Source organism: Vitis vinifera, chromosome 10, assembly GCF_030704535.1.
Source record: "Vitis vinifera cultivar Pinot Noir 40024 chromosome 10, ASM3070453v1".
NCBI classification, from domain to species: Eukaryota; Viridiplantae; Streptophyta; class Magnoliopsida; order Vitales; family Vitaceae; genus Vitis; species Vitis vinifera.
Genome location: NC_081814.1, coordinates 12,044,731 through 12,063,635, shown reverse-complemented (window position 1 = coordinate 12,063,635; position 18,905 = coordinate 12,044,731). Strand labels below are relative to the sequence as shown.

The 18,905-nt window shown below is 38.9% G+C and overlaps 1 protein-coding gene across 2 annotated transcripts in view; it reads left to right on the top strand.

Annotated features, from left to right (window-relative positions):
• Positions 1-18,486, top strand: part of LOC100251522 (protein PLASTID TRANSCRIPTIONALLY ACTIVE 12, chloroplastic) — a 37,112-nt gene extending 18,626 nt beyond the window's left edge. Inside the window, exons 3-10 of one of the 2 annotated variants that reach the window (XM_010657393.2) lie at positions 4,204-4,869; positions 5,297-5,409; positions 11,769-12,028; positions 12,796-12,917; positions 14,890-14,958; positions 15,872-15,928; positions 16,093-16,194; positions 18,164-18,486. In XM_010657393.2, the coding sequence (XP_010655695.1) occupies positions 4,204-4,869; positions 5,297-5,409; positions 11,769-12,028; positions 12,796-12,917; positions 14,890-14,958; positions 15,872-15,928; positions 16,093-16,194; positions 18,164-18,262 (1,488 nt within the window). In that variant the 3' untranslated portion in view covers positions 18,263-18,486. The remainder of the gene's footprint in view (positions 1-4,203; positions 4,870-5,296; positions 5,410-11,768; positions 12,029-12,795; positions 12,918-14,889; positions 14,959-15,871; positions 15,929-16,092; positions 16,195-18,163) is intronic. The other variant, XM_002272252.5, reaches the window with a different exon arrangement.
• Positions 18,487-18,905: the final 419 nt, after the last annotated feature.

Here is an 18,905-nt window from a genome sequence, read left to right as displayed (position 1 = left end):
TGAAGGTTTATTGAGGATCTTATTCCAACATTTACTACTATGTAACAGTGGGCTTAGCAAGCCAAAGGATTTAGGGTGGGGTAAGGTGGTTCCCTTGGGTGGAGATTTATTCTTGTTCAAATTTGGCTTTCCATGTTAAGGAAAGGCACAAGGTTTATCAATGAAAAATCCTTGTTTCTTAATTTTTAGAGTCTTGTGATAGGTTGTTATCTTGAGATGTTTAAGGAAAGGAGACTTGGGCCCTGATAATGGGTTTACATGTCCATTTTGGCAGTTGTGACTTGTAAGAGGCTAGATGAGGCCTACTGGGTTTTCATTGTGGTGAATGAAGATTTAACTCCTAGATAACATCTAAGTGGGTTGGGTCCCAGTGGGGCCAATGGGAATCATATGTTGAGGAAATTTGAAACTTTTGTTGATTATTCTAGGTTTTCTATTACCCTTTGGTGTGAAACTCTACTATGGTTCTTGTTGGTGTTTGTGGCAAATGGCTCATGTAATTTTAGTGGGGCAAAGGGGAAGAGCTAAATATCTCCCCCTTATTTTCTTTTGCAAATGATTCCCTTTTATTTTGCAAGGAAGTAGGGGATGATTTGTTGTTTACCTCATATACCACAATTTGTAAAGTGTTGAGAATGAGATGGATTCTTTTCACGTTTGAAACAATTTTTGAGCTTAAAAGGTGGAAGGGGGTTTGGGGTTAAGGAAGATTTCTCTAAGAAATTGTGCTTTTTTAAGAAATTGGCTATGGAGGTTTCCTAGGGAAAGTTATGCTCTTTGGCATCAAGTTATTCTTAGCATCTATGGGACAGATTCTAATGGTTGGGAGGCCAACATTATAGGTAGATGGTCACATTGTTGTCCCTAGAAAGCCATTGCCTGGGTCTTTTAGGATTTTTCCAAATACATTTGTTTTGTAGTAGGTGATGGGGCGGTAATTTGTTTTTGGAAGATTTTTCATAGGAGGATCAACCTTTGTGCTCACAATCCCCAAGTCTATTCAAAATTGTCATAGTTAAAAACTTTCCTATCTCATCAATTCTTGGCTTCAATTACCTTTTCTCTTGGAATTTTAATTTCCATCATAACCTTTCTGACTTGGAAATAGAAGATCTTGAAAGACTCATGTCCTTTCTCACTTGTTTGTATTTATCTCCATCCATCTCAAATATGAGAGTCTGATCATCATCTTTATCATGATTATTTACAGTAAAGTTATTTTTTTAGTCTTGTCTAATCGATCTAATCCAGTTTCGTTCTATCTGATTAGATTTGTATGGAAATCTATAGTCTCATCTAAGGTTAAGACCTTTGCTTGGCTATTGGCACACAAGAAAGTAAACACCAATGACATGCTACAGTTGAGAAGGTCCTACAAACCCTTAGTCCTGATGTTTGCTAATTGTGTATGGAGAGTAGAGAAACGGTGAATCATATTTTCTTACATTGTTCGTTGACTTTTGGGTTATGGCATAAACCTTTTAGATTAGTTAATTTGGACCGGGTTCCTCCTAGGAGTATTTTTAACATGATGACCATGAGACCATCTCATATAAGGGATAGGGAAGCTCTATTAGAGGCAAGGTTCTTTGGCAAACTGCTTATCTCGCATTGATTTGAGTTGTTTTGCAAGAAAGAAATGCTAGGAATTTTTAGGACAAGGCAAGCACTTCAAAGGCTCTTTGGGACATCATTCATTTGTTTGCCTCCTTTTGGGCCTCTTGCATCATAGCATTTAAGGACATTCCCCTTATATGGTTCAGCTTGACTGGTTTTCAGTGTGTAGACCAAAAGGTGTAGATTATCAAGGAGAGGTTGCTTTGAAGTAATATTGGAGCTATGAATTATTTTTTGGATATTCCTATGTGGTACTTTATTGTTGTATAAGTTTACTTAGTAATTTGGAGGCTTCAAACATACTTTTTGATAGTTCGTTGTATTTTTTGGAAGATTCCTCATCATTCTTTTGTATTTCTTTGTCCTTAATACATATGTTATTTTTTATTAAAAAAAAAAAAAACAAACTTTGTAGAGTGAATTGATTAAAATAGGGATGCGTATAATGTGGATCTGCCTGTCTGTATTCTGGTTGTAGAGTGGGGAAGTTGGTTTCTACATATTTAAGGTTACCTTTGAGTTCTTCTTTTAGATGTATGTCAATTGAGACTCAATAGAGGAAAAATTTAAAAGAAGGATGGTTGTTGGGAGATGATATCTTCCAAAGGGAGGGAGGGTTACTCTAATCAAAAGCACTCTTTTGATCCTCTTGATTTATTTTATGTTGGTGTTGTCCCCTATGCTTTGGTTAGTGAGGATGAAATTGGAGTAGATTTAGTGCGATTTTCTTTGAGAAAAAGCAGTAAGTAATAAGAACAAATTTCATATTGTGAAGTGGTATGCTTTTTATAAAAAGACCCAAGGTTTTGAAAATTTGAAAGATTTTAGTGCTTGACAATACTTACTTGGGAAATGGCTTTAGAGGCATGTGGTAGAGCAAAATAATTTGTGAAGAAGAGAAGGTGGAGCAAGTTTGCTAAGGAGACATGGTTGTGTCTCTAAGCAAGGAAGCACAAGGTATACAGTATGCCTTTGGAAAGCCATTTGAAAAGGTTGGAATGCCTTTCAAGCTTGTAGGAGCATTATAGTTGCTGATGGCACAACGACTAGGTTTTGGTTGGGCACATGGTGTGGAGATTGTCCTCTGAAAGGCACTTTCCAACACTTTCTGGTATTAATTACCTTCAAAATGGTTGCTTAGCTGAATTTTGGGAGGTTCAGGTGGTAAGTCTAGTTGTTCTCCTCATTTTAGGTGAAATTTCTTGGATAGAGAGAGGTGGGGGCGGTGCAAACCCTTCTTCAGTGCAGTGGGATAATGACTATTAACATAGGTTGTGCTAATAAGTGAGATGGAGGCTAGCTAAGAGTTAATTTCTAAGTAAAATGTTTCTATAGTTGGCTTTGCTATAGTGAATGAGGTTTCTTTTCTTGCTGAGGAGGTTTGTGTCTTGTTGGCACCTTCTAGACTTTGTTTCTTTGCTTGGGAGCCAGCATGGGAGTACTTATGCTGGATAAGCTTATGAAAAGGGCTTCTCATTAGCAAGTTAGTGTTTCCTTTGCAAGCAAGATGTAAAGTCAGCTAATCATATCTTCATTCAATGTAGGTTGGCTTGCGGTTTATGGTCCTTGGTGCTTTCGAGGTTTCATAGGTGCTTCCTTTTTGGTTATGGAGTTGTTACTTGGTTGGCACGATTGTTCTTTGAGGAAGAGTTAAATGAGGTTTTGGAGGATGATTCTTCTTTGCCTTTTTGGTTCACATGGAAAGAGCAAAATAGATAGTATTTCAAATACTTTGTTCTCTTTCTCTAAATGGTTTCAGACTGTGATTTTCAATCCATTTTTTTTTTGGTGCTCTCTATATACTTCCTGTGCACATAAGTTGCGTCCTCCTTTTATTCAGCGGTTTTCAATAAATTTTTTCTCATACATACACAATTTTATTCTATCAATAAATGAGAATCTATGCATGATTATTTTTCTTTTAACCTATTTTTGGAAAATAATGGTGAATTCTACCATTTTATGACTTCTACCCCAATTTTCTTGTACCTTTTTTTTTTTGGTTAAAATGAGTAGATGAACACATGTTTTACTAAATTACTTCATCCTCCCTGTTTGCGTATCGTTTATTTATCTAGCTGTGTAAAGTTTAGGTTGGAACACCTCCTCAGCAAGATTCAATAATTGTACCCAGCCAAGTTTCATGGATTTGCACTTCATGTATTGAAGAGGAGATCAATGGTGAATTGTGTTAAAGAGCATGATATACATTGTGAACCCAAATCCTAAGAGCTTTACTTTTAGGAAAATTGGTTGTTCAACATGGTATCGTAGCCTCATTTTGTAGGAGATCGTGTGTTCAAGCCTCACCATATATTAATTTCCCCAATTTATTGTGTAGTCCAAAAAGAGGCTAAATGTGGTTGTTTGCCGATGGGTTTGTGTATCTCTGCATGTTCGGGTATGGGCTGCACATGAGGAAGGGCGTTAAAAAGTATGATATATTTTGTGAGCCCAAATCCTAAAAGTTTTATGCTTTTAGGAAAATTAGTAGTTCAAGAAATTGCACTCTCCTCACCATCAGTTGAGTATTCCTTATGTTGTAATATATGATGCTGACTGGTATATCTGTAATGTTATGTGCAGACATCATTCATAGGTTCATTCCCAGCGGGAATATTGCAAGTCAGACTTGGGGTGAATGGTACACAGAGGAGGGTTCCATTATTTCCTTGTATAAAGTGTGAGAAGAAGGATGGCTTCTTTGAACAAATATCTGTGGAGCGGCCCCCATATGACAGTTATTTCGATTCAACCTCTGGGCAGCTTGAACCGGCTTCTGGTGCTCGTGCAAGTATTCCATCAGAAGAGTACTGGCCAGAAGGCACAGCTGGCCGAGTGAGGGCTGCCAGGGCTCCTGAGCCAACTGGTAAGTCAGCTGGAGCTCCATCTTTTGGAAAAAGACCTGGAAGTAGGAGGAAGAAGCACAAAACATCAGTTGCTGCTCCTGAGTCCTCTGAAATAAGTGTAGATTTAAGTGAGCAAGTGGCACCTGAGAATTCAGATGACATGATGGAAGAGCCTAAAGATGTCTCTTCTGAATATGTTGTTTATGAAACAAAGCCTGATGAAGAAGAGACTCGTGAATATGACTTGGACAAGAAACTCGGACGTCCTCATCCCTTTATTGATCCTGAAGCTAAGAAGCCACTTGGGGAGCCACTTACAAGTGAAGAACTATGGTGGAACTGGAGAAAGCCAGACAAGGAACAGTGGTCTAGATGGCAGAGGAGGCGACCTGATGTTGAAACGGTGAGTGCAAACAGCAAAAAAATAATAATTGCTTTAAAAAAATAAAAAAAAGAAGAAGAAGAAGAAGAAGAAGAAGAAGAAGAAAGAATGAGTCTAGGTTACTCCCGGTTTATCATAATTTGATTCTGCTAAAAACTGAAAATGCTAGGGGTGCACAATCCACCTGCCTGGACCAAAAGCTGAAGCTCTTTTTGACCATTCTGAGTTGAGAACATTGTTATGGATATGGTGTTGCATTTATGCTTGTTGAGTACACAATGCAACTAAGCCAAGTGGCATGGTTCAGACACTCATTAAAGCACATTCCTGTTTCTTATGTATGTGTAGTACACTTGCAGGGTTGAGCTTCTTCCCAATAGACAATAAATATCCTTCTACTATGACTGGGAATTTGTCCATTGATCTGGAACTTCTGTTGATTTTTCAGGTTTTTCTCAAAGCCATGGCAGAGACCGGACAGGTAAAGCTTTATGGTGAACATCCTACATTAACTGAGACTTCTCTTTACCGAGCTAGACGCCATCTTTTTAAAGATGAAAGGTATCATTCTTCTCTTATATGAAGGGTTTCTATTCCTTGCTCTAGCAAATTAGATTGTAACAGCACCTTTGCTGGTTCTTGCTTTATAGTTTTTAATATTTGCTTGGTGCTTGGGCTGCCTAATTCTTTTGTAATGTTTGCTTGATAATGTATATGAATTTATGCTTCTTGGTGGCTGATACACCAGTGAGTATGTTAACCTCAAGCTGTACAAAAGGTTTTATAGACCTGAGGTTATACCATGCTGAGCAAAGCATAATGGAATGATCTGTTTTACTAGAAGGAAAATCATTCACAGTATCAAAAGGAGGAATGAGGTTTCCTTAAGCATATGCTCAAGCTGGGTAATTTGTCCTGTAAAGTGCCAGGCTTCAGAACTTGAGGCTAAGTATTACCTTGTAAAGGTAAGTGGTGAGATCTTGTAGATGTTAGTGCAAAGGTTTGTGGTCCTTGCAGTGTTTTTTAGGTTTCTTTTTTGGCCTTTTCCTCTTTGTTTCCATTTCAACCTCCTTGTTTTCTTTCTTCTTATTGTAAAGAAAATTTCATTTTTTATGAAAAGAATCCAAGAAAAAAGGTTAAGGGGAAGATTATCCAAGATGAGCAAGAGAAGGATAAAATTAGAGGGATAGACTACCTTTTCAACTCTAGATTTTCGTTTTGGTAAAAAGGACCTTATGTGTAGACTTTGGAATGCTTTTTAGGAAGGTAAAATTCCTCTAAAACTAGATTGAAATAGCTTTACATGACACTGGAGAAGACATTAATATTGACCAATAGGTGAGAAGGGTATGGACTCTAGTGAACTGCTGTTAATTGTTGTTGAATATAATGTATGTATAGTATACTATCTTTCCTTGTTAATATAGGTCACATGTATGGTAGTTAGGACTCCTAGCCGTGTATATATATCTCTCAATTGTAAGTAGAGATTAGATGAATGAAAATAAGGTTTTTCTCCTTTCTCTCTCTCTCTCTCAACATGGTATCAGAGCCAAAGGAGAAAACCTAATTTTTCGGTTTAGCCGTGTACTCAATTCCGGCGAACCCTCTCTTCCCGAACCACCCCGGACAACCTCATCGCCGTCGGATCTCCACCACGCCGGCAACCCTTTCCGGCGAATTTTTCCGGCGACCTCTTTTCCGGGCACCGACCACATATATCCGAACCGCCGGAGGCTGATCTACACGCCAGTGGAAACCCCACCGGCAACCGGAGTCTCACGCGCCCCCACGCGCCGATCTTCCCCGTCGGACTGTCACCCACGCGCCGGCGCGTGACGGCGCGTGGCTCACTTTCCGGCCACGTCCGACACATCTCCAGGCTCGTCCGGCGGCGTCTTGGCCTTCTAGCCCTCCGGCAGCCCCCCCCCGAGCCCTGCATCTCCACCTTTTGTTCTTTTTTTAGCTTTCTTGCCATTCCGACCACATCTGACAGGGCTTCCTCTCCATCTCCGAGGCTTGGGTACTGCTTCTCTTCCTCTCCAGGCACGTCACGACCTTTTTCTCCGTTGATTGCACCTCTCACAGCCGTGGTCTCACTGTTTGTCTCTCTCCGCCGAAATCTGCACCCATCTTAGGGCTCTCTTCGATCCAAATACGTGAATATGACCACCAAAAATCAGATCTTTACCTCTGTTCTCTCTGGATCTCCTCTGATTACCTCAGAGAAATTGATTGGCAGTGAGAATTATCTCTCCTGGTCTGCCTCTGTTGAACTTTGGTTTATGGGTCAAGGATATGAAGATCACTTGGTTACCCAGGAGGCAGATATCCCTGAGGTTGACCGCGTACAGTGGAGGAAGATAGATGCCCAGTTATGTAGTGTATTATGGCAATCGGTTGATCCCCGGATTCTTCTTCATCTTCAGGCCTATAAAACTTGTTTTAAATTTTGGACTCAGGCCAAAGGATTATACACGAATGATATCCAGCGTCTCTATAAGGTGGCTTCTGCTATTGTCCATCTCAGCCAACAGGACTTGGATCTATCTACTTATATTGGTCAGATTGCCTCTCTTAAGGAGCAGTTCTTGATTGTGATGCCTCTTACTCCTGATGTTGGGGCTCAACAAACGCAGCTTGACAAGTTCTTCATGGTCCTTACTCTTATTGGCCTCCGTCCGGATCTTGAGCCTATTCGTGATCAGATTCTTGGTAGTTCATCAGTTCCGTCCTTGGATGACGTGTTTGCTCGCCTCCTCCGTCTCTCGTCCACACAGACTTTGCCATCTGCTAGCGCTTCAGATTCTTCTGTGTTAGTTTCTCACACTACCTCTCGAGGAGGACGCAGTGGTACCCGAGGTAGAGGCCAACGTCCTCATTGCACCTATTGCAATAAACTTGGCCACACTCGTGATCGTTGCTATCAGTTACATGGAAGACCTCCTTGCACTGCCCATATGGCCCAGTCTTCTGATTCTCCGCTGCCTCAGCCTCCGAGCTCCTCTACATCTCAGACATCTCAGGCTTCTATTGCCTCTGTTGCCCAGCCTGGTAATGCCTCTGCTTGCCTTACCCACACATCGTCTCTTGGACCCTGGATTCTAGATTCTGGAGCATCTGATCACCTATCTGGTAATAAGGATCTTTTCTCCTCTATTACTACTACCTCTGATTTACCTACTGTTACCTTAGCTAATGGTTCTCAAACTGTGGCTAAAGGTATTGGTTTGGCCCTTCCTCTGCCTTCTCTACCTCTCACTTCTGTCCTTTATACTCCTGAATGTCCTTTTAATCTTATTTCCATCAGCAAAATCACTCGTACTCTTAATTGCTCTATTACCTTTTCTGATAAATTTGTGACCTTGCAGGACCGGAGTACGGGGAAGACGATTGGCATAGGACGTGAGTCTCAAGGCCTCTATCACCTCACCTCAGATTCATCTCCTGCAGTTTGCATTTCCACTGATGCTCCTCTCCTCATTCACAATCGTCTGGGCCACCCTAGTCTCTCCAAGTTCCAGAAGATGGTTCCTCGTTTTTCCACTTTGTCGTCGCTTCCGTGTGAGTCATGTCAGCTTGGGAAACATACTCGTGTCTCGTTCCCAAAGCGTTTGAATAATCGGGCAAAGTCTCCTTTTGAGCTTGTCCACACTGATGTTTGGGGTCCTTGTCGGACTGCGTCTACTTTAGGATTTCAGTATTTTGTCACTTTCATTGATGACTATTCTCGATGTACTTGGTTATTTTTAATGAAAAATCGAGCTGAGTTATTCTCTATTTTCCAGAAATTTTATACTGAAATCCAAACCCAGTTCAATATTTCTATTCGTGTGTTACGCAGTGACAATGCCAGGGAATATTTTTCAGCCCAATTTACTTCGTTTATGTCTCATCATGGAATTCTTCATCAGTCTTCTTGTGCTCATACTCCTCAACAAAATGGGGTAGCTGAATGCAAGAATCGACATCTTGTTGAGACAGCTCGTACTCTCCTCCTCCATAGTCACGTTCCTTTTCGTTTTTGGGGGGACGCTATTCTTACCGCTTGTTATCTGATTAATCGTATGCCCTCTTCTGTCTTACACGATCAGATTCCTCACTCCCTTCTTTTCCCTGACCAACCACTTTATTTCCTTCCTCCTCGTGTCTTTGGTTGTACTTGCTTTGTTCATATTCTCACTCCTGGACAGGACAAGCTTTCCGCCAAAGCCATGAAGTGCCTCTTCTTGGGATATTCCAGACTTCAGAAGGGTTATCGTTGTTATTCCCTTGAGACTCATCGGTACTTTATCTCCGCTGATGTCACCTTCTTTGAGGACTCACCATTCTTTTCCACCACTTCTGAGTCTCTTCCCGTTTCTGAAGTCTTGCCCATTCCCATTGTCTCCCCACCTGAAGCTATGCCCCCTCGACCACTTCAGGTTTATCATCGTCGCCCGCGTGTCGTTGCTCCTCTCCCTTTTCCTGAGGCACCTGCTGACTCACTTCCTATCCCTTCGGCTTCACCTGCCCCGGCTCTGCCTTCTCCTCATGACTTACCCATTGCTGTTCGGAAAGGTACTCGCTCTACTCGTAACCCTCATCCTATTTACAATTTTTTGAGTTATCATCGATTATCTTCACCCTATTCTGCTTTTGTTTCTGCTATATCCTCTGTTTCTCTTCCCAAGAGCACCCATGAAGCTCTTTCCCATCCAGGCTGGCGACAGGCAATGGTGGATGAAATGGCTGCTCTGCACTCTAATGGCACTTGGGATCTTGTTGTTTTACCCCCTGGTAAATCTACAGTTGGTTGTCGTTGGGTCTATGCAGTTAAGGTTGGTCCTGATGGTCAGGTTGATCGCCTTAAGGCCCGCTTAGTTGCTAAAGGCTATACTCAAGTTTATGGTTCTGATTATGGTGACACATTCTCCCCTGTTGCCAAGATTGCTTCTGTCCGCTTGCTTCTCTCCATGGCTGCTATGTGCTCTTGGCCTCTTTATCAGCTGGATATTAAAAATGCCTTCCTTCATGGTGATCTTGTCGAGGAAGTTTATATGGAGCAACCTCCTGGTTTTGTTGCTCAGGGGGAGTCTGGTTTAGTGTGCAGGTTACGCCGTTCTCTATATGGCTTGAAACAATCTCCTCGAGCATGGTTTAGCCGTTTTAGTTCTGTTGTTCAAGAGTTTGGCATGCTTCGCAGTACAGCAGATCATTCAGTTTTTTATCATCATAACTCCTTGGGGCAGTGTATTTATCTGGTTGTTTATGTGGACGACATCGTCATTACAGGCAGTGATCAGGATGGTATACAGAAACTAAAGCAACATCTTTTTACCCACTTTCAGACCAAAGACTTGGGAAAACTCAAGTATTTCTTGGGAATTGAGATAGCTCAATCCAGTTCTGGTGTGGTCCTTTCTCAAAGGAAGTATGCTTTAGACATCCTGGAAGAAACCGGTATGTTAGACTGTAAACCGGTAGACACACCTATGGATCCGAATGTCAAACTTGTACCAGGACAGGGGGAGCCTTTAGGAGACCCTGGGAGATATCGACGGCTCGTAGGTAAATTGAACTATCTCACCATTACTCGTCCAGACATTTCTTTTCCTGTGAGTGTTGTTAGTCAATTCCTACAGTCACCATGTGATAGCCATTGGGATGCCGTAATCCGTATTCTTCGATATATCAAAAGTACACCAGGCCAAGGTGTATTGTACGAGAATAGAGGTCATACTCAAGTTGTTGGTTACACAGATGCAGATTGGGCTGGGTCACCCACATATAGACGTTCCACTTCAGGGTACTGTGTTTTTATTGGAGGTAATCTAATATCTTGGAAGAGTAAGAAACAAGATGTAGTGGCCAGATCTAGCGCTGAAGCCGAGTATCGAGCTATGGCTTTGGCAACATGTGAACTCATATGGTTGAGACATCTTCTTCAGGAGTTGCGATTTGGAAAGGATGAACAGATGAAACTCATTTGTGATAACCAGGCCGCATTACATATTGCATCCAATCCAGTCTTCCATGAAAGGACCAAAAATATTGAAGTTGACTGTCATTTCATTAGAGAGAAGATCGCATCAGGATGTGTTGCTACAAGTTTTGTCAATTCAAATGATCAACTAGCAGACATCTTCACTAAATCTCTCAGAGGTCCTAGGATTAAATATATTTGTAACAAGCTTGGTGCATATGACGTATATGCTCCAGCTTGAGGGGGAGTGTTGAATATAATGTATGTATAGTATACTATCTTTCCTTGTTAATATAGGTCACATGTATGGTAGTTAGGACTCCTAGCCTTGTATATATATCTCTCAATTGTAAGTAGAGATTAGATGAATGAAAATAAGGTTTTTCTCCTTTCTCTCTCTCTCTCTCAACAATTGTGATAACCAAACTCTTCAACTTCCCTTGACGTACCCGTGTTGACACAATATGACATGGGTGTGGGATACCTGTCAAATACTATGGATTTCCAATTTAATTCCTAACTTTTAGGAATTAGTTTCCAAGTCTTCTAGGATTAGATTCTGATTTTATTTCCTATTTTAAATAAAGAGTCAAAAACTTAACAAAAATAAGGAAAATTCTAAAGTTGGTTTTCAATCTAAGCAAAGAACTTAGGCATGTTGGACTCTCAAAATACAATGATTATGGTTGTTTGGGCTCACAGGACACTTTAACACAAGATCTTTTATTTTAGCCTGCTAACTAGCAACTTATCAAAATATCCATCTACTATCATGATACTTAACATGACAGGTGGCCAATACCACATAAGACTATATGTGCTTTTCTTTTCCCCCTTTTTTCTCTTAATGCTTTCTAATATGATCAACTTTAGAAGCAACTTTCTATGGTATTGCTGTGCTCACGAATGGATTTGCAGATTTTAGTCAGTGAGTTTTTTTCCCTGTTTCTTATAGGCTACAGGCTGAACAGGAGAGACTGGAAAAAATAGGCCCAATGGCATATTATTCAGAATGGGTTGAAGCATGGAAGAGAGACACCTCACGTGAAGCTGTTCAGAAGCATTTTGAGGAGACTGGTGAAGATGAGAACACCCAACTCATTGAAATGTTCCAGCATCAAACAGATCGAGAATATCGCATAATGATGGGCACTGATATCCGTATTCAAAGGGATCCTTTAGCTATGCGCATGCGAGAAGACCAAATAAAGCAAAGTATCTATTTCAAAGCTGATAAGTTTGTGCGTTATTTCCATTTCTTTCATTTGTGTTCATAATGTTCATTGCTCTAACCTTCATAAGGTTTGGGTTATTTTGTTACATAACGATGAGTTCAGATAGATTATACCTTGTTATAGTGGTAATTATTTTACTCAGTTATTTGTCCTATTTTAGCTTTTCTACCTCTGAATGAAACAGGGATTTACCCTCTCTCTTTGTGGTTTCTTTGTCCTTTGAATATTCTTTTGATGAGTAAGCCATACCTTGATGCCGAAACATTCACCTGCAGGAAATTATGCATGTCACTACATTCAAATTGCATTTTCTTCCACATTTCTTAGTTTGTGTGTGTATTTCTTTCCCAATCCCTCTTCCCCCCACACCACCAACCCTCCCACAATTTTATTTTCTTTGCTAAGTAAGCCATAGCTTACATTGGAATATTTATTTCCACTTATTTATTCTTGTCCCCATATTTCATATTGCATTTTCCTCAATGTTGCATATGTAGAGAGCTGTAAATTGTAGGTGATAGCATCCACTGCTCACTTTATTTATCATGTTCCATTTCTTAAACCACTTGGAAAATTTTGATTGAAGAAAAAATGATGGCTTTATTTGTGCTATCTTGTGATTAGCACATTGTTGGCCCTGGTTATTGATTAGCATGGGCATTTAAATCAAGAAGAGGTGTAATCCCTCCTGTTTAATTTCATGTTTTTTTGTTCCCTGGTACCTGACTTTTCTTTTTACTTTTGTAGTATGGGGCGGAGATCCAGTTTACCCAACTGTGAACTACATTCAAGATCCAGATGAAGTGATTGATTACAGGGGTCCTGATTTTCATGAACCAACTCCCAATATGTTGGCTTTTCTGAAGGAGGTCAATATTACTAACTCCTTATGCTGAAAATCTTGAGGTCATCTTTTATTCCTGAAAATAAAAATAAAAAAGACAATGTTTAGAAGTTCATAGCCAGAGAGCAAGTTGTTTTTTTGGTTATGCTTCATTATTCAAAATAAGTTTCATGTCCTCCTAAGGGAAAAAAAGATCTCTAGTCAAGAAGTAATTAGTCCCCCCACCACCACTATAAGCACGCACTCTTTGCTAGATGCCAGTACAACTCGAGAAGATTGGAATTGGTTTCACTGATCCCCATGTTTTTGTGTTGACACAGTGGATCAGGATTCATCACTTTTGTTTGAGCAATATTATCTACCAGATAAAACTCAGACTTCTGGATGATTGTAGATTGTTGCCTTTAGATTTTGTTCTCTTTGCGATTTGCTGCCATCCAATTTTAATTGTTCCTTTTTTTATTTTATTATTATCTAGATGGTGTTCCTGGGAGTCTTAAAGAAAGTGGCTGATCAAATTGTTCTTGTTGTCAGAGTAGTTTTGATTTCTAAGTTCAGGGATAATTTAGATACCAATCTTGATCCTTGCATGTGAACAGAGAACCACACACATATTTTTCTCAGGTTTGTACAACACATGCAACCTTCAGGTAGTGTTGGTTACATAGTTATACCTGGAAAAGGCATTCTGTGTCTCCCTTGGTGTTGAGAAACCTGGAAAAGCACTCCATCCTAGAAATGCTTTTTCCCAGTTCTGTCCTGGGTTCTCTACTTCATTGTATGCTTCTCACTGTTGTCTACCATTCCTCACTCATAGTGAACCTGTTGAAATTTTCCAAACATGTGTTAACTGAAGCTGTTCAAGGGTTAACCTTAATCCTGTCAATCATGGACATGTTTTACCATCCTGAGTTTCCTATGTCTTCCTGTTTTTATAATCATTGTCTACCATACTTAATTCATAAAAAAACTTGTTAAAATTTTTAAAACTCTTGTTAATGGAACTGAACACATTACTTCACTAGTTTGGGGCCAAAATTTTCCACACGAAAGGACTAATCTTAACCTTCATTCAGGTTTGCTAACCTTGTCTCAAACAGATGCTTATTGTGCATCCTGGACCCATTATATTCATATGTATAGAGTTGACAACCAATAAGTCCAGGTAAGATCAAAAGTTCAAAACCGCCCAAAACTGCCCAACATGAAACTTTCCTAGTTGCAAGTTGGGTTCAAATTTTTAACCCAACTCTGCTCCATTATCAGGATCAACCCAAAACCTAACTACCTTACACAATTAATGGGGAAAAAAAAGCCTTTATTTGACTCATTAAGCACTTTAGCAGCAGTTTCTCAGCCAATATGGTGCAGGCTTATCTTGAAATTTGATTACACACAATTAATTAGGGTATTTAGAGAATAAATAGGTAACTACTAAACTCTCGAAGACATTTAACATCCCCAGAAATGTGTGTCAACAACACTGGAAAATCTTAATGACACATGCATGCCAGGTTTATCTCAACTGCAAGGAAATGGAAATCCAAATGAAGGTCTACTGCAACTTTAACTAGTCTAACTCACATAACTTGCCTACTCTAGATTTTCTAAGGTTGCAACTCATAATCAAGTTAAACTTGAGGAGCATACTTATTTACTTCACAGTTGGAGCAAAACCTGAATTCTCCACGTGGGTTCATGTATCTGGCCTACGTTTTTTTCAGTTTAAATATGTAAATCAAGTAAATAGCAAGAATACATATAGTTGCAAAATGCGATTATTGTCAAAGGCAGTAAGCTTCTCTTAGTCAGCTTTTGTCCTTTTAAATTGAAGCCTCCAGTTGTAACTTCTAGTTATATTCCATGAAGGATTCTTGACTTTGTTTTGCAGTGTTCTTAGAAAATTTTAGCTATAGCACCAGTTTTTGTTTTCTTTGTGATTTGACGTGTGGGTTTCTTTCCCTGACTTTATTTTCTGAACCAAATTGTCTGATCAGCATGGAAAAATCATATCAAGGGAGGAGCTTGAAAAAATCCTGGCCAAAGAGAAGACTGAAGAACTGGAGGTAATAAAATCTTTAATATGAACTATACACTATACACTGTAAGTTAATTTTTTTCACCAAATTTATGGTTCCATCTATTATTTTGTTCAAGAATATTAGAAATACACGCTTAAGCTTTTTAGACATGCATACTTTTATGTTTCAAAAGATCATTATTTCTCTCTCTCATTGAAAATATCTTCCCAATATAGGGCATGTATTTTATTTACCTATTCGATGATGGCATAGAGGAAATCCCAGGTGACAGGAGCATACTGCATTTTAATTTGCTATTCGACAGATCCCACTAATTTAATATCTTAAGCTAATGTTCCACTTTTACATAGCCTATGAGGTGTATTTTGGTCTTTCAGAACTGTTGAAAGAGAGAGAGAGAAAACCTTAATTCTCATTCATATGATTAACTTCTTACAATAGAGAAATATATATACAAGGCTAGGTTGAACTAACTACCATATATGTGACCTATATTAAGAAAGGAAAGAAAGATTGTACACTATAAATATATTATATTCAACAAGAACAATTCTGTGATATATGACCTGCAGTTGCAAGAAAGTCCAATGGTCCATATACCATGTCTAATCAGGATGGCTTCTGGCTGAAAGAAAGAAAAAAATGAGCTTTTAAAAATGGTGCCATAGAGGCTCCATCCTCATATCTAAGCAACCCATGTTTATGTGGATTTACCCTATTTTCTGTTAATCACTATTGGCATTCAGCTACTTTTAAGTAGCTTTGTAATTTGAAATACATCTGAACTACACTGGCTTCTGACACAAAGTTTTGAACTAATTGAGACATGATTAGGTTATTATGCTGATGAAAGACTTTGGCCGTGACTCTCCTAATTTTTTTACTGGCACTTAAGTTTTTAAACTTTTTGAAGTTTTATTTCTTGGAATTGAAAAAGCAGATAGCAGATATGGATGAAGCTATGGCACGAGCTGTTGACATTGGTGAAAATGATGTGAGTTTCATTTCTGCATCTACCCTGATCTTTGCGGATTTTGTTTTTTGTGTTCATGTTATTCTTGTTTTGCTTTTTGAATGTGGTTGTGTAACAATATGTACTTCTAGACTATTTAATGACTGTTTCATAACTGTAATCTCTTTTGACCTCATTTGCAAAAGGATGAAGGAGAGGATACTGAGGTCGAGGGTGATGATGAAGAGGAGAAAATTACGCGCAATTGGAGTGTTCTAAAAAGTACTCCACAGCTTCGCAAGTCAAAGGTGATTCCATTTTCTAGTCTTATATATATTCTTTTTTTTATTATGCTTGCTTTATCTATGGATGATAAAGGGGGGTTGGGCATTAGACACCTCTTTTCATTGAATAAGGAACTTTTTTCTGCCCTTAGAGCTGGCGTTATGCAACTAAAGGAGGAGCATTTTGGAAACAGGTTATTAGTGTAAATATGGGGAGGAAGAGGGAGGTTGGCAGTCTTGGGAAGCGAGAGATGGGTATGGGGTTTGGCTATGAAAATATGTCAATAGTAGATCTTCCTTTGTGGTGGGTAATGGGAAGATAGTGTAGTTTTAGAAGGATATATGATGTGGGGATGAACATATGTGTGTTTCCTTCCCTTCTTTATATGCTTTAGCTATATTAAAAGAGGCTTGGGTAGCGGATTTATGGGATCAAACAAATAAGAGGGGTCATTAGAACCCTTGTGCTTTTAGACTTTTAAGTGAGAGTGGGTATTGAACAATGTAAAAGAATTATCTCCGAGGGTGCAAGGAGTGGTGGTAGATGGTGAGGGGGAAGACAAGGTGATGTGATGAACTCAAGAAATTATAAGTTCTCAGTTAAGTCTCTATATGTTGCCTTGGAATCGGGGGAATCGATTTCCTTTCCAACGAGTTGAATTTGGAATTCGTGGGGCCTTCTGGTGTAAGATTTTTCACTTGGGAGGCTAGTTGGGGAGTTGACCCTAAATCAACTTCAAAGAAGAAGGTGGTCTTTGGTTAATAGATGTTTTCTTTGTAAAGTCAAGGAATTCACATGTCACATCCTTCTTCTTTATGCTAAGGCAAGGGTCCTTTGGTAATTGCTTTTTGCTCTGTTTGATGTTCAATGAATGCAAGTTGCAATGGTTAAAGATTCTCTTAGGGTGGTATGGATCCTTTATGGGTAAAAGATGCAAGGAGAGCGGCTTCATTGTGCATCTTTTAGACTATATGGAAGGAAAGTAACCAAAAAGTGTTTGACAAGGAGGAGCAATCCGATCAAGCGTTCAAAAGTTCTTTTCTTAGAAAATTTGTTTTTTTGGATGAAGATATATATAGATACAGGTTCTATGTCCTTAAATGATTTTGTAGATTGTTTAAGTTCTTGCTAAGAGAGGAAGTTGTTTTTTGTGTTCTCTCTTATTGGTTGCGCCTCTTGATGCTCATTGTATACATCTTGTGTACCATGCAATGTCATCCCTTTGATGCTTGTTTGTAAAATCTTATTATTTGCTTATCAAAAAATCTATAGTTGATAAGGTGTTTGAGATGATCATTAGTTCATACATGTTTTTATACTTCCAAGGAAAGAAAAAAAAATATAAAGAAAAATGATATTTTCATGTTTGGTTTTTATATGAAAAATACAAAAGAAAATTAAATATGATTAAAATTAGTTGGAAACTTATGCACTTTCAAATTATTCAATCTCTGCATAAAAGAGTCAATATGAGTGAAATGAGTTTGAAATAACTTATAGAAATAATTTATTAACTTTAAATCTAAATCTTATTTTTCTCTTTGTTTCTTTCCTGGCATTTTCCCTCAAATTTTTCGAAAACCAAACTTATGGACTGAAAGGAAGAAACTTGCAAATATAAGAAAGCTATAAGAGGAAGAAAGGGTCTGATAAAAAAAAATAAATAAATAAGAGGAAGAAAGGAATCCAACATTATATAGCACTCCAATATCATGGTGCAAGGAAACCATGCAACCTCAATGCACTAAGGAGTAGATGGTTGAATGAAAATTTGAGCCACAATTAATTTCCTTGTCTGGTCAATAATATATGCTAATCATTAAGCTTTTAACCTAGTAGCATCTGAGCAGATAGAAGCAAAAGATTCTCACGCTTCTGATCTGAGGACTAGGATGTATGATTGTTTACCTCTCATATTTCTGGTTGCCAATCAAACCTTATACTTTTCAAGCTACCTAGTTAAATCTGTTGTTTCTGTTCTTTTACTTGCAGGACAAACCTAAGAAGGAAGGCCCAATGTCTGTGGAAGAGGCTGTGGATGATTCTGAGAACTTGACTGATTTTCTTTTGGACTTCGAAGAAGATGAGTAATATTCAGGGCGGTTTCTAGAAGGTCGGAGAAAATAGTTATTGCTTATGGACATATTACTAGAGTAGTCCATGTAGGTTGAGAGATGAAAGGTTGGGATTGCAAATTTTCCTTGATTTGTAGTACTTGAAGACTAAAATAGTAGAAAATATCATTTAATTAGTCATTGCTTATTCAAACTAATCTCTTATTAATGACACCAAAACAGTTGGCCCTCTTGCCTTAAGTTTGTTATTTGCACTTTATGCCAAATTACATATTGAAATAAGTTCTTATCTCAAGAAAGAAGCCAAGCGAATTAGATAAACATCTCAGGCACCTTCGTTGTATCTGTGGTGGAAAATGGCCCTTGAAAGATTTTAAAGACAGGTACAGAAGCTGTTCCCAAGCTTTGTTTGGCATGAAGATGAGCACACTGATAACTAAAAGTTAGGCAGTCCGGTCATTCAAAATTAACATATCTGAACTTTGGTCATATGATTTTATTTACCTTGGTTGCCTAGAGAACAGGAGCACAGAAATTTGGAATTATACAACTCTTTGGGGTATGGGATGTGAGATTCAAAATACTAATTTTTAGTCTTCCATCAGAGCAACCAGCCAAGTACTATTGAGAATGGGAGGAAGCTAACTTCTGGCTGACAG